The sequence below is a fragment of the Pelecanus crispus genome, chromosome 8, assembly GCF_030463565.1.
Source record: "Pelecanus crispus isolate bPelCri1 chromosome 8, bPelCri1.pri, whole genome shotgun sequence".
Classification (NCBI taxonomy): Eukaryota; Metazoa; Chordata; class Aves; order Pelecaniformes; family Pelecanidae; genus Pelecanus; species Pelecanus crispus.
Genome location: NC_134650.1, coordinates 34004147 through 34025459, shown reverse-complemented (window position 1 = coordinate 34025459; position 21313 = coordinate 34004147). Strand labels below are relative to the sequence as shown.

Genomic DNA, 21313 nt, shown 5'->3' with positions numbered 1-21313 from the left:
TCTGAAGAGCATTTCCAAAGATGGCATTCAGATGCAAGTATTTTTCTGCAGAAAACTCTTTCTTTTTTATTTCATAGAATCATAGAATGCTTTGGGTTGGAAGGGACCTTGAGAGATCATCGAGCCCAACCCCCCCTGCAGTAAGCAGGGATTGAACCTGTGAACTTGGCGTTATTAGCACCATGCTCTAACCAACTGAGCTAACTTTCCGTTCTCAGTCTCATGTTTGAGACTTAATTAACAATTTTATCCTGTTTCTTTTTTTCTTTAAAGTACTTACCACAATTTTGAAATGAAAACTCCCTTTCAAATTGAAAAGCTTAAACATTTCATTAGAACATAATACTCTCTAAACATAACATTCCAACATAGAAAACAATTCCCTACTCTTTTGGTCAAAACTATATGTCAAATATTGATAGACTCTGTCCTGAACAAGTACATTCTGCCCTTATCCCAACTGAATTTTTAATGAAATTCACATTTACCAAAATAAATTCAGCCAATTGTGCCCAACACACAGATTTCCTGGTATGGGGAATCATTATAAAAACAGATTCAGATTTACTAATCTTTTTAACTATAACACACAGAACCAATGGTTTTAATGTCTGCTATGTTGAACTTTAGATAGGAATGTGATATTTTGCTAGCACATAAATGAGCACAAAACTCAAGCATATGAGGAGTGTCAATGACTTATTTAAAAAGAAATAAATGTTTGTTGAGTTTTTGGCTGCTTTTTTTTAAGAATGATTAAAGGCTATCATTTCCTCTTAATGTTCCATAATTGGTTATTTAACTCCCACTGACACTAATGGGAACAGCCTGCTTAATCACTGCATGCAAAGATGAATATATTTGAACATGTGGTGGGTGGAAGCTGCCTTGCCTGTTGAGTTTAACTATAAACAGAAAAAGGATATGAAATCTATTGTTCTGCTGACATTGTTTTACACATCTCTCTACCAATGTGAATTTTTAAAGCTTTTGCTTCTAGAACATATTTTCAAAAGAAGACTTTTAAGTACCCTGTCCCATGCAAGAATACTGACACACACCAAATCTGAGTGATTTTCTATGACCCCAAGGTCGCAAGTTGATGGCATAACCAAGAACAGAACACAGATTTCTGCCTCCTGCTTCTGTGCTGCAACGTTCCCTCTGCAATCAGTTAAAACTGATCCTTATGTGCTTTCCAGCAAAATGTGCAATTAGGGCCTGACTCAAGTACACTGAAGTCAATGGAATTCTGTTTAGCTCGGTGGCTTTTGGACCACTTCTTATATATTTCATGTACCTACATCTCTTTGATAAATTGTTGATTTACAGCTACAAAGACTGCCTATATACGTGCTATTGGGGGAGATAAAACTATGTGCGTACTGCTGAGGTTTTTTTCTCTTTATAGTGATCCTAACCAGGAAATCATTGTATATTGAGGAGTTAGTGACTCACAATACAGTTAACCTGAGCAGGCCCAAACCTGTGCTGTGCTGTGGGAACAGCTTAGCCTTCAGGCTGGTCTTGGGCTGCACAGTTTCCTTGGTCACAGGATAACCTCAGCTGGCTCATTTTGACAGTGGAGCCTGCGGGCAGCTCCCACTTGGACCTGGCAATTACACTACCTGTGTGCTTCATCTTTATCTAAAAGTGTAGCAAGAAGTTCTTATGTGAACTTTCTTTTTGTTTGACAGTAGAAATGATTAATAGAATTCTTTTCTTGTAAGAAAATCATATAATAGCTTGGATGACCCAAATGGAGGAGCTTCTCTTCACGGAGAGGAACTGCGCAGTGTGCCGTGGGAAAATCCATCCAGGGTCTGTCTGATGCTGTACAAACATGGGGTTTCCAGCATCTGGTAAGATTTACTATCTGTATTCCTCTTTTTATTCTATCTTATTAAAACATCTATTTTATTAAGCCAGTTGTTGTTGAGTCTTTCTTACGGAGATCCAGAAAGAACCCTGCCGACTGTTCCTCTCTTTCTTACCTCACAAAAGGTAACAATAGGAAATCCTGGGGTTTGGTATCAATAATTTGGACAAGTAACCTATTTCATTTGCCTGCAGATGTTGTACAAGTTGTACAACCGGTAACCCAATTTACAGTGTCATTTCTTGTAAATACTTTGACCACCATTTTGCATCAAGGACTTTTGCCTAAGGTTTTCCACTGATCGTAGAGATCTGCTCAAATTGCTTTTGCAGTCCTAGAAATCTCTGCCACAGGCTTCTATTTCTTGCTGTGCTGCCAAACTATTGCATATGCTTTAACTTACTTCTGCCTTAAATAGACAATTCTTTTTTCACTGAAAAATAAGTATACCATAAGGACCACATCTTAAACTAATGATACAAAAGGTTAAACCCTTAACTGAAGTTACGCAGACTAGCAATAATATCCTGCCAAACATAATATTGAGGATAAATCACTGTCCCAATTCAGTTCACAGTAGAATGGGTGTATAAAGGGGTAGTATCACAAAGATGCTGTATCTCAGATAAAATATTCACAATTTACACTTCTGTCACAAGCATTTTCACAATGACCCATTCTCCATATACTCATCCACTTCTGCCTCTTTAAAGATTGCAGTTCCTTTTTTTCTAATTTTGGTGCTTTTTATTTAATTATTTTACCTTTCCCGGTTGGCTTTTCTTGGTTTTGATCTGTTATATTTGAGATATGTCTAACTGAACAAGAAAGCATCTTTAAAGTGTCCTGTCTAGTTGTGGTTTTTTATTTTTTCTGGTTTTATGTTTTGTGGTCCATAGACCACAGGTCCAGAGGTCTCTTCCAACCTAAACCATTCTATGACATTGTTTGTCTTCAATTTTCTGCATTTTTCAACATGCTTTAACATTTGGTTCCCTCAGCAATAGGCTAAACACATCACTGTTCTGTAAAGAAGCACACAAACTTTACCAGTCCAGGAAAAGTCCTGGATCCCTTCACTACCTTCTTTTAAAACTTGTGAAAACTAAAGCCCAAATAACCAACTGATTGCCTCCTGTCTGCAAGCTAAAATTTAAAAAAATTAACTAGAACTGTCGTGCGGCTATATCCCTTTAAGTCAAACTGCATTTACAAATCTAGTGACCAACTACTTTTGTATATGGATACATATTATGAGGAGTGGCTGAGGGAACTGGGATTGTTTAGCCTCTAGAGAAGAGGAGGCTGAGTGGAGACCTTATTGCTCTCTACAACTACCTGAAAGGAGGTTGTAGTGAGGTGGGTGTTGGTCTCTTCTCCCAAGTAACAAGCGATAGGACAAGAGGAAATGGGCTGAAGCTGCACCAGGGGAGGTTTAGATTGGATATTAGGAGAAATTTCTTCAGAAAGGGTAGTCAAGCATTGGAACAGGCTTCCCAGAGAGGTGGTGGAGTCACCATCCCTGGAAGCGTTCAAAAAAAGGGTAGATGTGGCACTGTGGGCCATGGTTTAGTCTAGTCTACCCTTAATTAGTTTAGTGTGGACTTGGTAATGTTAGGTTAATGGTTGGACTGGATGATCTTAAAGGTCTTTTCCAACCTAAATGATTCTATGATTCTATAAATGTTACAGCATCGCAGGTGACACTGAGAAATAGTGACAGCAAAACTGTGTTACAAACCAAATTCTCTACCAACAGTCCAACTGACATTGATATATCAGTAGGAGAACTGGCTGTTAGGTTTTTGTCATTCAGCCTCTAAACACCTCTATGTGCCTCTAACAGGTAAGATGCAAGACAACTGCAGAGCTGTAGAATTAGAAAAAATAAGTCTGGAAGGGACACTGGGATACTATTTAACCCACTCCCTCTCCAAAGCATGTTTAGTCATTTCTACATCATTCTTAATAGATTTCTGCTGAAACTATTCTTTTGGATCTCGAATGATGGAGATTCCACAGTAGTTTCAGGCAGTCTATTTCAATGTTTCACTACCATTAGATTATTGTTTTCTTAATTTCCTCTGCTGATATTTAAGATCACTATTTCTGTCCTGTAAACTATGGACATGAAGAACAGTCAGCTCTTCTTCTTCCCAGGAATCACTTTTTATTTAAAGACTAAGTATGTCTTTGACCAATAAAGTTGGAGATGTGAAAATACAAAATGAGTCATACAGACTTGTATACTTTACTAAACTGAGAAAGGTTCTGACAAAATTCTGCAGTTTTCTAACTTTTTTCCAATCCAAACTGAAAATAAATCTTGAAAAGACAAAATTTCATTCCAATCGGACATTCAAGTTCCTACCTACCCCTATTAAGCATAGTGTAACAAAGACACAATCCTAAATAATAAAATCCCCATGCAAGTCCAAAGCCAATGCATAACTATTCCCTTGGCCGTCTAAATGGTCAACAACGAGCTACACTTTGCATGTATGTCAACTCTGCTGTAAATTTCCAATATAACACCAACCATGACACAACTACAGTAAGAGCCTAAGAGATATATCCTGATAAAGAATCTCTGTAATATCCAAAGGTAGTAAGAAAACAAATAAGCCTATATATAGTACAGCAGACATTTGTTGAGTTTCTGTATAAAGTGAGAAAATAGGTATTAGAGAATGCAGAAAAGTGAAGTTTGAAATAAAGGAAATTTGAGTTCCTCCCTTTTTCCTCTGTAAGAATTTATACCCCACCAATAACATGAGAAAACACAAGGTATCTGCTAGTATAAAGAATGATCTGAATCTTATTACAAAGCCTACGTGACAGTAACTGGGTCACTGATTAGTAACAATGATGAGCCATGCTCCCTAACACCACTAAATTCATCTTCTGCTGGCAATACATTCACATTTGCCTGAAATTTCACATCCTGCCATTGAAGCAAATAGGCATTAACTTCCCAAAGAGGCATGGGCATTAAGGGCACAGTGTTGGGACTCAAGCTAAAAATGAAAAATGGACAGCTCTGAGGAGAAAATTAACCCTAACTCATTCTCAAAGCTGTAAAAACTCCAACAGATACTGACACAGCTTCAACTACTACTGATACTAAACAAAATGCAAGTTTAGAGAAGCTGGAGAGAATATTCTAAATCTGTGCTGCTTATAAGCTTGCCATGGAAATACCCTCCTGGCTTAGGTCAGAGGGACATGCAGAAAGCGGATAGGCTTCCAGCTTATTCCTGGGAAATGCCATCTACTGGTGGAAAAGAAAGTATTGAGCAAATGCATCCAAATGCCAGAAACAGTCTTCCTAGGACTTCAGTATCACTTTGGCTAGAAATATTGCTGCAGATTAGCAAGATCATATACATGGATATTATCAGTGCAAATGAAAGAGGTGACAGGCCAGGGGGAAAAGGAACTTTTCCAAGGATTAAGGAAGAATGAACTAAGAGTGAGAAATAAGTCACAGTCTGGGTACCTCTGATTTTTTGCAATGTCCTCGTCACAAATACATTATTAAGAGATATTTTTCAGAAGTCTGTCCAGCTCTCACTGAGTACAACCAAAAAACATTCAGTCCTCTGTAATGTACTTGCAGCAAGAGACAAAATTTGGATGACATCCTTTGATGCTGGCAACATAAGTAAAACTGCCTAAGTGAAATAGTGATGCATCAAGTAGCCAGGATGGGAAGGATACGAATGCCAAATATGTTGCACTGCTGAACTGGTAATACAGGGTACTAGTAATAATGGGTGAATCTGCTGAATGTATCCAGAAGCAGCGAAAGGAAATAAAACTATTTGTAGTGCCTGTAATATATTTTGTTATGATGCTTCTCAATGCTAATACAACTCTGGTGTAACTTTAAGGCAATTGCCTGTGGGATAACTATTTCTGGTACCTCATTGCAGTCTAATTATCCAAGTCCATTAGTTAAATCATGTTTCAAATCTCTCATCTATATTCATCAGAATCACGAGCCTTACTTCTTGACAAATGGTTATTAAAACAATAAAACCAGGCGTAGAGGGGATCTCAGGCTGATGGTATTTGGGTGAATTCATATAGACTGTGACATGGCAATCGTGACATCACCTGAAGCGCAGAACACAGTGCAGAACTGAATCATCCTGGCCTGGCCCCTATTACCTCCCTGATACTGCATTTTTGTTTACATATAAGCACAACAGGACTTCATTAAGCAGCAAATCACACCTGAAGTGGATGGAAACCAGTTTATTGATGTCTGAACAGGTGACAATGCGGCTCATCAAGAACTGAGGGGATAGCAGTCTGTTTTCTTTGTGCTATTAAGGAAGCAGCACATCACCTTTAAGCTCTAGCCATGCCTGTGCAAGTGCCTTAAAACCAGGCTGTGATAACTATAGCCAGCTGTCGGTACTGATAGCTACACCAAACCTTGCTATCTCACAAACCTCATTAAGCACAGGACTGAATTCTACTGAATGTTTCTTTAGTGAAGAAAAGAAAATGCATAATCAGTAAATGGTAGGTAACACTGTGTACTCTGAAGTAGATGCCTTTCCACTGGCACAGATCAAATAGGTGTTTTTTTCTCTACATGTGTGGGAACAAGAAGAATTGTTTTAAAATATGAATTGCATCATATGCGTGGAGACATCTACAGAACATTAAACAAAACAAAGGGAATCAGTATGCAAGCAAAACCCTGACTGGCAAAGGGTATAAGGTTAATTGGAAATTATCATAGAAGAATTTAGTTTTTCTCATTCATTTAACTAGGATCAGCTCTGTCTGACAGCAGAATTTGATTTACTAGTTGATAAAGCCGTGTATACAGTCTCTCAGACAGTCTAAAAATCATTCCTCTTTTCCTGGCCAAGGAAGCTTTTTCTCTGTCAAATACCAATCACTCATAGTGAGAGAACAGTTGACAACCTATAAATACTAAATGGGGCTCTTAGCTAGTAAATACTTTGTCAGAAATTTGCAAAACTACTAATGAACAGTTTCCTTTATGTAAGCGAAGGTTCCAGCTATGGTATGCTTTCATACACTTCACTGAAATGTGCAACAATTGCCCTTCAGTTCACTAGGTAGCAAAGCTTAAGTAAAGCTTTGGTACCAGACAGCTTGTGGCATACCCAGAAAGAGTTATCCTGTATGTGAAATCCTAGGACTAACACTAAGTATCTTCAAAAGGAACAAGCAGAGGAAGAAACACTATGTACGGTATATTATTTGGTAAAAGACACAACGATTTAGCTTTTGAGTTCAGATTCAGGCAAAGATCCAATATAAGTGTGCTTCCTACCTTACTTAATTGTACTTCAAAGAAGACGGCTGAGAAGATCTTCTACATCTTCTGAACCAATAGGGCATACAGCCAGCTGGGGTCTACCCCCTCTCAATGTGGTTGCCCAAGTCTATTTGGAAGCTGAATTTCGCCTGTTCTAGGAAAAGTGTCATCTGTCTGTGGTGTGGGAAAAACATTCTGTTTTTCTATCATTTCTGTAGATATACTCACCCACATATACTAGAGTCATGGGAAACTGCATGATTCAGACAGCTCTCTATTTCAAAAATCACTGAAGGAAGTCTTATGGAAATGAAAACCATTATCACTAAAGAAATCACAGGAAACAAAAATTAAAACTTCAGAACACATCAGTATTGATATGCCTTGGAAAACGCTGCATTTTTCATTATTTTCTTGGGCTACTGTCATTCCTCTTTACCAATTCTAATAAATTATGTCTCCCCTGCTCCAAGGATTAGATAAAGATCAGGAAGAAAATATGTTTTCAGAAGTCTACAATTCAGCCTTACACAAAGACATTTTATAAAGCGTCCTTCATGTCCTTTTACTTCATCCTGCCAGGATCCATTAATCAGTGTTCTCTCTCCAAGACAAACTGCTCAGACAATGGAGCCGATGAGGTATAGCTCTCTTCTCCTTCCTATGCTCGTTTTAAGATTTTTTTTTCCCAGTGTGCACATATATCTACACCACCATAACATATATTTTGAAGTAAAGTGAAGCTCTTCTCCCAAGAATTAATGTTCTTAAAAGAAAATCAACATAGCTCAGTAAAAAAGACAGTAACTCATGGGACATGAAAAAATCCTTTCTCAGGGAAAAAGAAAATGCTTGAAGTCTGGATTTGTAAAACCTGCTGTTCTGAGAGTGCTGGCTGCCTACTGCACACTTGGATTTGCTGTCTGCAAGGGTCTTCAGGCAGCACTAGTACAGTCTTCAACAATAAGTCCCCAAAGTACAGAGCTATGGACTGATGGTTCATGCTTTTAGGAACAGAATTTTGTTGAGAGTTGCAGTTATCACGCCTTGCCAAAGCAGCAGGAATAAAGGAGCATCAGAAAACAGTAAAGGTGGTTATTATGGGACTTACTGAGAATCTCAAAATCTGCCAGGAGGTAATACACTACAAAAGCTACTTCAAATACAGTACACAAGCGTACATGCTGCAAACTCACTGAGCTGCTGTAAAATTACCTTACATTAGAAGCGTTAAAGAATATAATAATTATTTGTGAAAGAATAAATGAATTTTTCCCATGTTTTCCTGGTGATTGAGATATTTATTGTTTCTTCTTTGTGTCTTTTGGCTGCCTCTTTTATATTCCACAGCACAATCAGATAGCAGTAACTATCAACAAGCTTGATCCTGCCCAAACTGAAGTGAATGGAAAACTGCCAATTGGGCTCAAAGGGAAGTGAAAATGAGTCCCCAAATTAGGGAATAATAATAATCACTGTGGTAATAAGCTAAGGCTTCAGTGTTCCTGTCATTTTTGCTTTGTGTGGCTTTAGTTACTTGCTTTAGGGAAATAATGATATGGGAGTGTGTAAAAAGAGTATTTTGCTCATACACACTAGACATGCAGCTGCCATTTCTGTCTCTGGACTGACATAGAGTGGCGTTATCATAAGCAGTGTAAATTACAAAATCTCCTCTGTGGAGCTACTGATTTATATAGATTACCTGACCTGGAATTTGTCCTTCCAACATTGACAAAGGCTTGATCCTTCCCTCTGGGGAAAAGGCCAATCCACCATTACCCTGAGAATACATGCTCAACCTCAGACAAATATTAGACAAGTTATTAAGCTGTTCTTGCTTGTCTTACCTGATGTCCATTTGAATAGCTCTCTCTTTAGAAAGCTGCTGCAACTGCTTCTAAATTTGTTGTTTCAAACTGTTTCAAACAAACAAATCTTTTTTTTATAAAAGAGGAGTTTACCATATGTGAGTCATTGGCTGAATTAAGTGAAGATTATGCACATCCAATGATTGGTTTTGAGCAAGTTCTGTTTTCTTTTAATGACAAAGGGGCCATACTGAAGGCAGCAAGTCTGAAACTGCTTACAGTCTCTAGGACACTCACGGAAAGGAAGGCAAAGCCCGTCAGTGGCCACATACTTTAAGGCAGATGATGATCCAGTGGGCCAAATCGTGAGAGCAGCGGTAGGCCGCATTTCCTGTCTTAAATTACTCTTCAGTTTTGACAGACTCTGCAGCTCATTAAGGGGTCACTATGTCCCACTCCTCCTCCCTTGCGCTGGGTCAGCCATCTTGCCAGAAGCTCAAAGAAGTCTTAGCCCTTTCCTGGCTGCTCACAGGTTTAGTTTCTGGAATAGATCTGCCTTCTGTGATAAAACTGGCTCTCGGACATCATTGTCACAACACACCTTAAAATACTAAGTCCACTGCCAGTTTTGGGAAAAGAGGCCTCAGAAATACTGCGTTCTGCAAGTTTTGTGAAAACGAGCAGCCAGTCACAGCAGTGAGACCTTCTTAGTGCTCCCACAGATGGAAAGGCAGAGGCGGCCACAGCCTCAGCCACCCCACGAGGCTGCAGGCAGTGAGCCCAGAGGCGCAAGACGGCCGCCCAGCGCATCACCACGCCGCTGGCTCTGCTGGGCCAGCCAAACACGCAGGTGAAAGGGGGCAGAAAGTCTACTAGACATGGCAGAAAGCGAGGATCATTTGAGGACCCTACGGGCCATAGGTAGTGCTGCAGATACGGTGTAGGGCATGAGCCGTAGAAACAAGACAGGCAGCTGGGCCTACCCCACCAGCGACACCGTACGAGGAGGGAACTGGGAGAGCCGTTGAGAGAGTGGGCGGGCGGCCGTTGGGGAGCCGTTAGGAGGGCGGGCGGCCGTTGGAAGCGTTACTTCACGGCGCATCACACTCGCGAGGGAGCCAGGCAGCGGGCAGCGGGCACGGGTCTCTCCCGCCGGCAGCTCTCAGCGCCGCGGCAGGGCTCCGGAAACTTTTGCCACGCCGGCACCGTCCCAGCAGCGGGACGGAGCCGAGCGAGCCGTCGGCATCGCCGGGCATCGCCGAGCCGCCACTCAGCTCCGCCGCGCCGCGCCCGGCCCCTCCCTCCGCCCGGCGGGGCAGGGGCGGTGCCAGCCGCAGAGCGGGGCGAGCGCCAGAGCCGCGCTGGGCAGCGGCGGGGGCTCTCCGCCGGGAGTCATGGGCCAGGACTTGCCGTGGCTCAACTACTCCGGCAGCCCGCGGGCGGCGAGCAACGCCTGTGCGGCGGACGGGCAGCGCGGCGGGCCCTTCGCTGCCGCGCTGCTGGCGGCCCTCATGGGGCTGCTGGTGCTGGCCACGGTGTTGGGCAATGCCCTGGTCATCCTGGCGTTCGTGGTGGACCGGAGCCTCCGCACGCAGGGCAACTTCTTCTTCCTCAACCTGGCTATTGCCGACCTCTTGGTGGGTGAGTGCCAGGGCGCCGGGAGGGGCGGAGGGTTGCGGGCCGCAGCGCTGCACGTGTCACCGCCGAGCTCTGTCCGCAGGCGGCTTCTGCATCCCCCTCTACATCCCCTACGTGCTGACGGGCGAGTGGAGACTCGGCAGGGGCTTGTGTAAGCTGTGGCTGGTGGTAGACTACTTGGTGTGCACCGCCTCCGTCTTCAACATCGTCCTTATCAGCTTCGACAGGTTCATCTCGGTCACCAAAGCGGTAAGGGCTGGGCAAGTGGTCCTCGGGGTGGTCTGCAAGGGCTCCAAGACTGCCCTTTCAAGCAGGATGGTTTGCTTAGGGCACCTGGCTCTCAACCCCACTGCACCTCACTCAACCACCACAGGAGACAGGGTACCTAGGCAGTTCCCCTCGGTCCTAGAAATAGTTCTGGGAGTGATCAACTTTGGCAGAAAAGACATTTGCTTCTCACTTTTACAGCGGAAGAGGTACTCTGTTTTAGAAACAGGCACAGTTTGTATATGCTGCTGTTCCTGCTAAAAGGGCAGAGGGAACAAGGTGTACTTATTTCCTTCCCAGCCACACCTTGGATAAGCTTAAAAAGTACTACCCAGCTGAAAGAGGACATCTCCCTCAGAACATGGCAATGCACTTGCTGACAACTGGTAGCCTGAGCCAGCCTAGCTGCATCCCAGCTGCAGCACAAAGCCAAGATAGATCTCCTTGCAATGCATACCAAACTCTCAGGGAGAATTAGATGCATACAGCTGTGTATGGTTCAAAAGTGGCAGAATATAAATTAATGTCTTTCAAAGGATGCAAATGCTGTTTCCATAAAGCAGCCACAGAAACAGCTACAGCCTTGCCTCCGTCATGCCGCATGTCAGTTATCAAAAAAGTATTAGATGAGACTTTGCAAAATCAAAAGCTAACTTTGTTTTCACCTAGACCATACTGCCTCAAAATATTTTGGATGGTTCTGAAATCACACATTTTACCTGCTAGTAGGTTTCACTCTTCTACACACACTTGGTTATTCTTCAGCCCCCTGTTCCACCCACATCTCCTTGAAACGTTAATTTAGCTTCATTGCTTATTCTAAATCGCACTAAGAGGCAATGACACTTCTTTGGCAAACAGTACAAACAGAGGCTGCTACATCGCTTTAATGGTTTACATGCAACTTAGTGTTTTACCAACTTCTTTTTGAAGAGGGAGAAATGAACAGATTAATTCTTAAACAGTCAACACTTAAAATTCCTTTATTTTCTAGGTTCTGAATTAGCCATGAATTTGTCTTTCATAAACCAAACTCTCATGACTATACACACAGTATAAATATATAGACTGGATGGTTTCAGAAACAGAAAGGGAAACTGTCATAATAAATGAAAAAAATCAGCCACTTTAACATACTTCAAATTAATCCTCCCCAAGCAAGAGTACCAGAAGCTGCCTGTTGGGTTAGGGCAGTATAAGAACATATGAACAAGAATATATTAAATTCTAAATTATTCTCTGTCTTAATGAAAATGGTAATCTTCCTACAAGACTGCTCCTGAAATCATCAGTAGTTTTGTCAAGGATTGCAAAAGCAGACCCGATTCAGACAAACTCAGGATTCTTCAGCTGTGTGGGTATTCTACCAGAACAGCATTGGCTTTAGCAATCAAGATCTACAGACTGGGGCAGTAAACATGAATCCTATACAGAATTCAAGCTTGAGGACTTCACATTCCAAAACAGTGTGGCCACTGTAGAGATGTGAAGATTGAATTCCAATTCACTATATGAATATTGTCCAGTACACCAGGGAATTAAGAGTATTGAGAAGTACAAAAGCTTGATTTTAAGATTCTACTGAATTCTATTGCTGATACAGTTTACTGACTCAGTATTACAGACATACTATTTTTTCACACCTTAGCTTCTCTATCTTCTAAATAAGGGAAATTAATTATTCTTCCTGTAAAGCACTTCGCAGACCACAACACTCCATCTATACATCTTAATTGCAGATAAGAGTTCTGTAAGTACTTCATAAAAGAATGAAATTAAGGATATCAAACAGAAGTAAAAGCTGTTATCCATTAATTTTTTTGGTGTGATTTTCACATTAAGAAAAAAAGGCTATTTCTCTACAAAGCAGAAAGAAAAGAACTTGCATGGGTGTTCTATGAATTCAGATCTTTTATGTATTTTAAGTGATTTAAAAATTCTAAGTGAATTTTGAAGAGCCACGTTTTTCAGACATTCTGTAAATTGTGTCACAGATAATGCAATTGAATATGTAAGCAACTGGTGACAACCAATTCTAGGAATAGCAGCAGTTACTTTCTTTGGAAAAGCCTTGGTTTTCTAGCTTTTGAGATCCGATGCATGTTCTCCCAACATATCCAGTCACCTTGATAATGTTTGTTGGAATGGATATTTCAGAAGTAGTTTTTCTGTGGTACTGGTAAGCTTGGTATAACCCTCATCCCTAAAACAATATATTATCAACCCTCACAAGTGACAGAGAGGGTCAGATTCCAGGGTAGCCATGTAACTGTTTGAGATGCTAGTCATGTATGTGGCTTAACTTTTCTCTCTCTCAGGTCAGTTACAGGGCTCAGAAAGGGATGACCAGAAATGCAATATTGAAGATGATCACTGTATGGATTGCTGCTTTTCTTCTCTATGGTCCAGCCATTCTCAGTTGGGAGCACATTGCCCAAAAGAGCATCCTCCCTGAAGGAGAATGTCATGCAGAATTCTTCTACAACTGGTATTTCCTAATGATTGCCTCTACTATTGAATTCTTTACACCTTTCATTACCGTTACATACTTTAACTTAAGTATTTACCTCAACATCAGGAAACGCACATCCCTCAGAAACGAAAACCTATCACCTGGTCAAGAGGACTGTGAAATGAGTTTCCAGGGGAAAAAAAGGGAACACACTGTATTTTTTGTAAAACCTGCTAACAGACACAAGCATGAGAAGAAGAGAGCAAGCAGCCTTTCTCCCCCCAAAAAGGCTTCAAGGCTCAGCATACGTAAGCTTGACAATCAATTATTGAATGTGAATGTCAGTCAAGACTTTCCACCACTTCAGGTGGAAGTCGAGACCAAGCCTCATAGGAATGGTTTCTACAAAACTCCAGAAAGCATATGCAACATCATCAGCAGAGTGGACATTGCTAACAACATGGCAAATAGATTCAGACTTTCCCGGGATAAAAGAGTAGCAAAGTCCTTAGCAATTATTGTCTGTGTGTTTGGTTTGTGTTGGGCTCCATATACACTTCTGATGATCATCAGAGCAGCTTGCCATGGGCGCTGTGTGCCATATTCACTCTATGAGACTTCATTTTGGCTTCTGTGGGTGAATTCAGCCATTAACCCTGTCCTATACCCATTGTGTCACATGAGCTTTAGAAAAGCCTTTATAAAACTCCTGTGTCCAGGAAAAGCCAAAATTCATCCTCATATTTTTATGTGAAAAAAAAGTGTGAAGGCTGACAATACATTTTGCTTTCAGTGGGAGCATAAACTGACTAATATTCACCTGCAAGTATTAAGTGCAGTGTGCACTTGGGTAGTTATGGAATACTGATAAGTAGGTACAAGTGTAGATATTTATGAATGTATAGAAACACAGTCATCCATATAGCTGGAGAAATCACAGCAATGAAAAGAAAGGCTATTTCTCAAAGCTCTTTGGGAGTTTATGCCAACAGTGTATTTTCTGGAAATGGTGCACTAGCATTGCAGTGCTGAAAAGGGAATGCAACATTCATGGCCAATAATTAGAGTTCAGGCTCTCTCACTTTCAATAACTGTAAATACTGCTGGTAAGGATTTTAAGTGTTAACCTTGGACCTGTTATGTTTTAACCCCAAACCCACTCTGAGATGCCAAGAGTCTCAGCTGTTAAGTGTAGTATGCTTTCCTCCCCACACTCTGGCAAGCCAGAGAAGATCATGACCAATTCAAAAAACTAAATACTGGTGTCCAGGAAAAGCATGGGGCAAGAGGCACCAGAACAGTCAGGTTACCAGAGGAGCTGAGCAATTGTAGCAGGTAAGGGAGCATTGATTTGAGTGGAAAAGGTGATTGAGAAATAAGAGGGTAGAATTTTTAATAGAACTAAGTTCAGGGACAGAAGTATAAAAGGGCTCTGAGCTTTGTGATAGGAGATATGAGAATTGAGAGTTTATACACTGGAAGAGTTTCACCATGAGTTTCCTCCCTCAGCTATGACTTCCTGCCCCCTACCAGGATCCTCTGTGGGCAGAAATCTACTCAAATCAAACCTCTACTCCTTACAGGACTGACAGGTATTACTCTTCTGTCTTTTGCTGTAAGTATAGAGTAAGCATAATTAGCCTATGACATCTATGAGAGACAGATCTTGCTATAGACAGAGCTTTAGGTCTGAAAGGAAAAAAAAGTTTTCTTCTACCCCACCCATTGGATCTATGCATCCATCAAGTCTATCAGTGGTAAAAAAGTGTTACTTGAAGTGTTTAGACATTTTCCAAGTCATGCGTCATAAATAGCGTGACTCAAAAAACTTAAAATTTACAGCCTTGCTATTGACCATGAGTGTGAAAAACAAGAACATAAACAATTACATACTGTTTCTGCCATTCTGCCTCTGCCACAGGAACAGCTCACACAGCTAGATCCTGAGTTTTGACTAGATTTGTCCCACAAGAGGTATTGATTTGAACATCACTAGTGATACAAGTTTGTTTCCACCATCTTAAGCATTTTCTATGTAGCTTAACAGATGCTTCCCTTTGCTGACAGGTGATAGCTGTTGTCCATCGCCACAGCCAAAATGCATGTTAGTACAGTTGATCTTAAAAAGTATACAGACAGTATTTTGAAATTATTTACTTTGTAAAATTTCAGTAAAAATAATCAAGAACTGTGGGAGAGTCATAACTTTGTAGCCTCGACAAGTGGTACATAGGAAAAAGCACTAACCTACAACATTTGAGTAACTGCAGTTGAAACTGCCAAACTGTTATTCAAAGACAATTCCTAAGTTACACGGACTAACCTTGAGGATTAAACAAACATGGTTAGCAAGTATTGTAGACTAGGAGGCCATATCCCTACTATATGAATGTATGTACATGAACATGATCATCATGTTCTGCTATGGGTGTTTTATAACAAAGCAATCAGCTTAACAGTTCTCTTTAAGAGGAACAGCATCAACAGATACAAAGCAACATTAAGATTTTTGAATAGCATTAGTTATACCACTTGGCAAGTAAAGCCATTAGATTGTCTCCCCATTCCTCCTCCCCTCCAAGCCAGACTTACACATCAGTAGATCAATGATCTAATTGTTGTCTACTCCATAATTCTTGTTTCCTATGATTTGCATTTTTCAGAAAACAGCACTAAATTATTGGACATTCCCACCAAGGTCTCATTCACTATCCAATCAAGCCAGGGCAATTTTCACAAGAGTGGTCAACTCAAGGAGTAAGGAAGTTCAACCAGTGAGCTTTAGAACATTACATTCAGTTAAGATCAAACAGACATTTCCAAGTTCTCAGCAACTGGCATTAACCTACATACTAGACCGGTCTTCACAGGAGTTGCCATTGGCAATTGCTCTACTGCTCAATTTCCTACAGCTTTGTCATTTAATTGCCACTCATGTCTAGCACAGACCTAGAATCCAGCAGGATTCTCCACCAGTCTCTCAAGATATGTCATAAAAGCATTCTGAAATGTGAACACGCATCGTCTCAGCATCATTTGGAAAAATACTGGTTTTGAATGATAAAATTCTACATTAGAAATGCTAGCAGCCTCCCAGCTTTTCCAGGTTAACTTTGCCTTGATTTGTCTGTCCCTACAAAACAGAAGTTCCTTTGCTTTTATCAAAAGGTTCAACAATGGCATTGGGTTCAACAGTGGGCTCTGAAGAGACATGAAACAACAGGTGTTAATAGCAACTTTATTGTTTCACTGGTGCAAAATCATGATACTGAATAAACTTGTGTAATGCATTTTCCCCTAAATTTACAGTAATGAAGGTTATACATATCTATATAGATTGCAATTTCTCTATTTTTATACTATTTGGAAGAAAATTATCTTGATAAATACGCCCTGTGCACAGTACTGGCCCTCACTGAATGTCACAGAGCCTTAATATGCAAAATATAACTTCTGTTTTTTGAACATGGTACTTTAAAACTCTCCAAACATGCATTAATATATTCTAGTTTTTAGGGAAAAATATTACACTTAGTCTAAACTTGCATTAAAAGAAAAGCACAAGCAGAATCTGACATACAATAATCCCAAAAATCTGATGCTCTGTAAGGATCAGACACAGTTTCAGATGACAGTCACTGCCAGTTTAGAACTCTAGTGCTACAGAAGCAACAGTGAACAGACAGAAGAGAAATCAGAACCAGAAGAGCCCTACCATGTCACATGGATTTCAAAGAAAGTTTTGGCCATGCTAACTGATGAAACCTGTAGTTGCTGGTCCAACCTTTCAAATTTGTTAGGGCACTCAACACGAGTGTTTGAAGTGCCAGACTGAACACATGAATGTTAACTTGACATTTCTGAAAGGCACAACCTATCAATCTATTTTAAAAAAAAACATACGGTATGTAAATGAAAAGAAGTAAGTACAGTGTGTATCTTCCTAAAGAACAAGACCTTCATAAATTGGCCCCTCAGATTCTGGTGATTCCCTCCTCAGACGCAAGTGCTCCAGTGTGTTGTGAAAGTGTTTGTTAATTTGTTCCGTTTCTTCAGTAGACTCAAGGTTTGGGAGATCTTCTCTTATCTTCTGTATAAGCTGATTCAAAACCTGAATTGTCACCTACAGGAGAATGTAAACAGAACAGAAGTCATCAACAAGACCTGTGTATAAGTGCATAGACATTAGTTTTAACAGACTTGTCTCTAAACTACTGATATTTGGGCAGTTCTTAAAAATATTGGTAAGACTGTATGCAGACAAACTGTTGGAGACTGCCTTCTCTTGCTCCTCGTAGGACCATTCTGATTTCAGAGTTTTGTGGAAATTCCTGTCATCCCAGCAAATGTGAGGAACTTCTTAAGTCATTAACCTGATAGCTTTGTAACTTCTACCACAGTGTTTCTCTCCAGTTTATTCAATACAAATTTAAAAAGCTTTAAACAAATAAAGCACATAATCTGATTGTCTATGCAATCTAACATAATCTATTTCATACAGAAGTCAGTTGGTAATACCAGATCTAAAGTTATTCTCAGTGACTAAGTCATTGCCTAGGAAAGTACAGCTGTCTATGGTGTTAAGTCCAGCACTACACAGAACACCAGAGCACAAAATGCACTGCAGACCACCACTGTATCCAGAGACTATTTTTACATCTGACAAGTGCTTTGAAATACAAAGTTTTATTTTCATCTCCATCAGATACAGAATCTCCTATACTAGAGCACTACTACAGCAGGAAGCCAGTTCAGTTGCTGGAGAATCAGCAAACCCCTAAAATTTAGACAGTCTTTAGTCATTCTCTCAGAACTACAGGGTATTCATTAACATCTGCTCTTGATCAAATGATGACATCAGATGGGATGCTGATCTCTACTTGACCAAGCAGCTTTTTCAAACTGGGAAAGTTTACTTTCTGCTAACAGAAAATGTATGAGGTAACTATCTCAGGTTTCAGATGCAGAATTTAAACTGGTATGTGAAATGTTATATCTGTGTCTTGAAATTGAAGCTTACACCAACCATTTGTGGCACACTCAGCAGTGACCTTGAACAGCTGTAAGAATTTTCTTTCCCTTATGTACATACTAAGTTAGGTACCTCTAAAATTAGATGAGAAAGTAGTAAGATTCTAGAGTCCCAATAAGTTTGATCTAATAAATATTTCAGGTGTCCAACTCTCACAATATTTAAGTTCATAACTAAACTGCAAGTGTTTGGTGTTTTCCCCCATGTAAGACAAATGAAGTTTTATCCACAATTTTACTAGCATATCAAGAATTGGCTACTCTGTTGTGATTACCAAAACTTGTGCCTCTCATGAGAGACTACAGAGCAAGTTGAAGAGACATGACTTCAGGTGTAGTGTGAATGAAGAGCTTAAATGTTCTTTAAAAAAAAAAGCAATAGAGAATGCATTTCCACTCACCGCCTCATTTTCCTTTTCATAAAAATAGATATATCTATTCAGAATTTCTATGAAAAGTTGGACTTGCAGAGAAGGGTCCATGCACTGATTTGCTATCTTCAGAGCCTTCTTTAGGCATTCCATTACTCTTTTTCCTCCATGAAGCTAGAAAGAAAAAACCCAAAAGTTACAAGAAATAAAAGAACCTTAGGGAGCTCCAGTATCTCTTCCCTTGGCACATATACGGCATTTCCCAGTGGTCTACCACAGAAATACAAAACTACACAAACTGTGCAGAACAAGCTGTCATTGAAAGCTTATCTTGCCCAACTGCCACCAATTTTCAGTTTTCCTAAATCAGGCAATAACATGAACAGTTGTTGAAAGCCTTCAATTACAAAATCAGTGAACTCAAATTTTGCAATATGTACACTAATGCATGCTTTGAGAAACAGATTTCCAACACTGCTCTTTGTAATTACAACAGCTTATGTGACAAGCCCTGAAGAACACTTTTTTTTTTTTTAAGCCTTTAACTTCATCAACTTGTATTTTTAATTTGGAAGTTTAGTAGTTCACATGCAAACACAGCTACTATAATAAACACGTGCAAAATGCAGACTGTACTTTGACAACTAGTCTTAAACTAGTTCACACTCAAAAGCTTGCATGGTACTTAAATTTGAGTTTTCTCCATTTTTGTATTCATGCAGCTTACACTGCAGTGAGATTCAGAAGCCTCATGTATTAGAATACATTCCAACCAAATCTACATCACTAAGTGATATATCTGCTTTAGAAGTAAGTGCCTTCAGAAGAAAGGCGGAACTATGTTTCTGAGGTAGTATATGTTACACTGCTGTCGCTTTATTCTTACCTCTTCTCCATTCTTGTCAGTATTTCGGCCAGACCAAAACAGATGGGCACAAGTGCTCACAGCCCGGCATTGGTCCGGCTTCTTAAGGAGCTTAGAGGCTGCCAGTGCACACTGAGTCCTCAAAGGCTCATGGTTCTCCTCACTGAAGCACTTCATCCTCTCAAATGTCCCAATTATCAAGGTGATTGCAGCCAGCTGTGCTTTTGAATCACTGATTTCATCTTCATATAGAGAGAAGGCCTAGTCAAAGGAGAAAGCAAGACTCAATCACTGCTTTAGAACACATCAGGAAAAACCACCAAATCACACCTGCTAGTAACATGGCAGGAAAGTGTCCAGTTTTACACTTGTTAAAAGCTCCAGGCAGGAAACAAGATCTTTCATTGAAAGTGTCAAAATCAAGTTAAATCCACAGACTGGAAGTAAATCTTGCAAGAAATACTTCTTAAGTGGTCATAGTAAACAAATGTGGTCCTATGTATAATCTGAAGATAGAATTTTTCCTCATTTCAAGCATCTGTTCAAATACAGAACTTCAGTAGCAGAAATAGTCCCTGAAAAGGATTTGGTTCTTTGAAACAAAAAACAGTAGAGCAGAAGTTGAGTGGTAGGTCAGAGTAGGTAACAAAAGCGTTTGCACTGCTGCTACGTGGATGAAGAGCCTTGAGAGAACACACAAGACTGAGTATCTTGAACCGTATCTCTAATAGAAGGTACATAATTGTCATGCTGCTCTCATCTTCAGAATTGCACTACAATGGCAACTGATACAAGACAGCAAAGGCTGAGGTTATCAGCAACTCAATTTAAAATGTGCACTTGTAGCAGTATTAAAGGAAAGATTAGGACAAAGCTTGCAACATGGATAACATTAAATACATTGGTTCTTTATCTGATGGGGAGGATGGGAAGGTTTTTGCAACAAGTAAGGCTTAAGACCAAGTAACAGGTTGAAGTGGATTTTCAGAGTAGTTACAATAGGTTTCAATACAAGGATTTTGATTGGCAAAGCACAGCATGGCAGTAACACTGCAAATTTTAGAGAACTTCCAAAAAGTGCCTATGGTCAGGGCAATACTGTCTAGATAACAGGAGCTGGGAGACAGTCTTAGATGCAGTAAAGGAGCATTTTACGTTAAGAAAGCTACACTCCTCCAGTGAGCCAACTATGCAAGTAGAGGCAGCACTGCAACATATCACATTTTGTCAGACTGAGTATTCAAATCAGTAGCAGTGGAGCTTAATTCCACAGCAGCCTGGGAAGCAAGAATGAAGATGAGTTTCTACCTAAGTAGCATTAGCTGTCAATCGTTTCACATGTTTTAAATCACACTGGATAGTTCAATGTTCAGGAAAACTACCCAAGCCAAATTTAAGGTAGCACGGGACAATGACTGTAATAGACACTCACCTGGGACATGAATTCATATGCCACAGTTTCATGATTCTCAAAGCCAATCTCTCCTGCAGCCAGTGCTCCTTGTAGGAAGAGACGAAGAGGCAGCTCTGCCAGTTCTGCTTTGATCAGAGCACTGATGGTCTGGTGAGCAAACGAGAAGATCTTCTGGCACTTCTTTTCCCATTTGTCATCCTAGAGAAGTGAAACAAGTCAAAGCTTGAACAAGACTACTGCTATAAGGAAAAGAGAATCTAAGTTGTCATAAAATCTGTAA

The 21313-nt window shown here is 40.3% G+C and overlaps 2 protein-coding genes across 2 annotated transcripts in view; one reads left to right on the top strand and one right to left on the bottom strand.

The window, feature by feature from the left end:
- The first annotated feature begins 10389 nt into the window (after window positions 1–10389).
- Window positions 10390–14106, top strand: LOC104033327 (histamine H3 receptor). Its single transcript, XM_009485935.2, has 3 exons — window positions 10390–10636; window positions 10716–10882; window positions 13219–14106. Exons 1-3 carry the CDS (start codon window positions 10390–10392, stop codon window positions 14104–14106), a joined length of 1302 nt encoding a protein of 433 aa, XP_009484210.2.
- A 9-nt stretch (window positions 14107–14115) lies between these two features.
- The window catches only part of VPS35 (VPS35 retromer complex component), a 31881-nt gene continuing 24683 nt past the window's right edge, over window positions 14116–21313 (bottom strand). Inside the window, exons 14-17 of the mRNA XM_075714828.1 lie at window positions 21052–21231; window positions 19641–19880; window positions 18785–18928; window positions 14116–17475 (exon numbers count right to left, since the gene is read on the bottom strand). Of these exons, the coding sequence (XP_075570943.1) occupies window positions 17296–17475; window positions 18785–18928; window positions 19641–19880; window positions 21052–21231 (744 nt within the window). The 3' untranslated portion in view covers window positions 14116–17295. The remainder of the gene's footprint in view (window positions 17476–18784; window positions 18929–19640; window positions 19881–21051; window positions 21232–21313) is intronic.

Coding starts and splice junctions, on each gene's coding strand:
- LOC104033327 (XM_009485935.2), top strand. CDS start 10,390: ATGGGCCAGGACTTGCCGTGGCTCAACTACTCCGGCAGCCCGCGGGCG. Junction 10,637..10,715: donor TATTGCCGACCTCTTGGTGG/GTGAGTGCCAGG, acceptor CTCTGTCCGCAG/GCGGCTTCTGCATCCCCCTC. Junction 10,883..13,218: donor TCATCTCGGTCACCAAAGCG/GTAAGGGCTGGG, acceptor TCTCTCTCTCAG/GTCAGTTACAGGGCTCAGAA.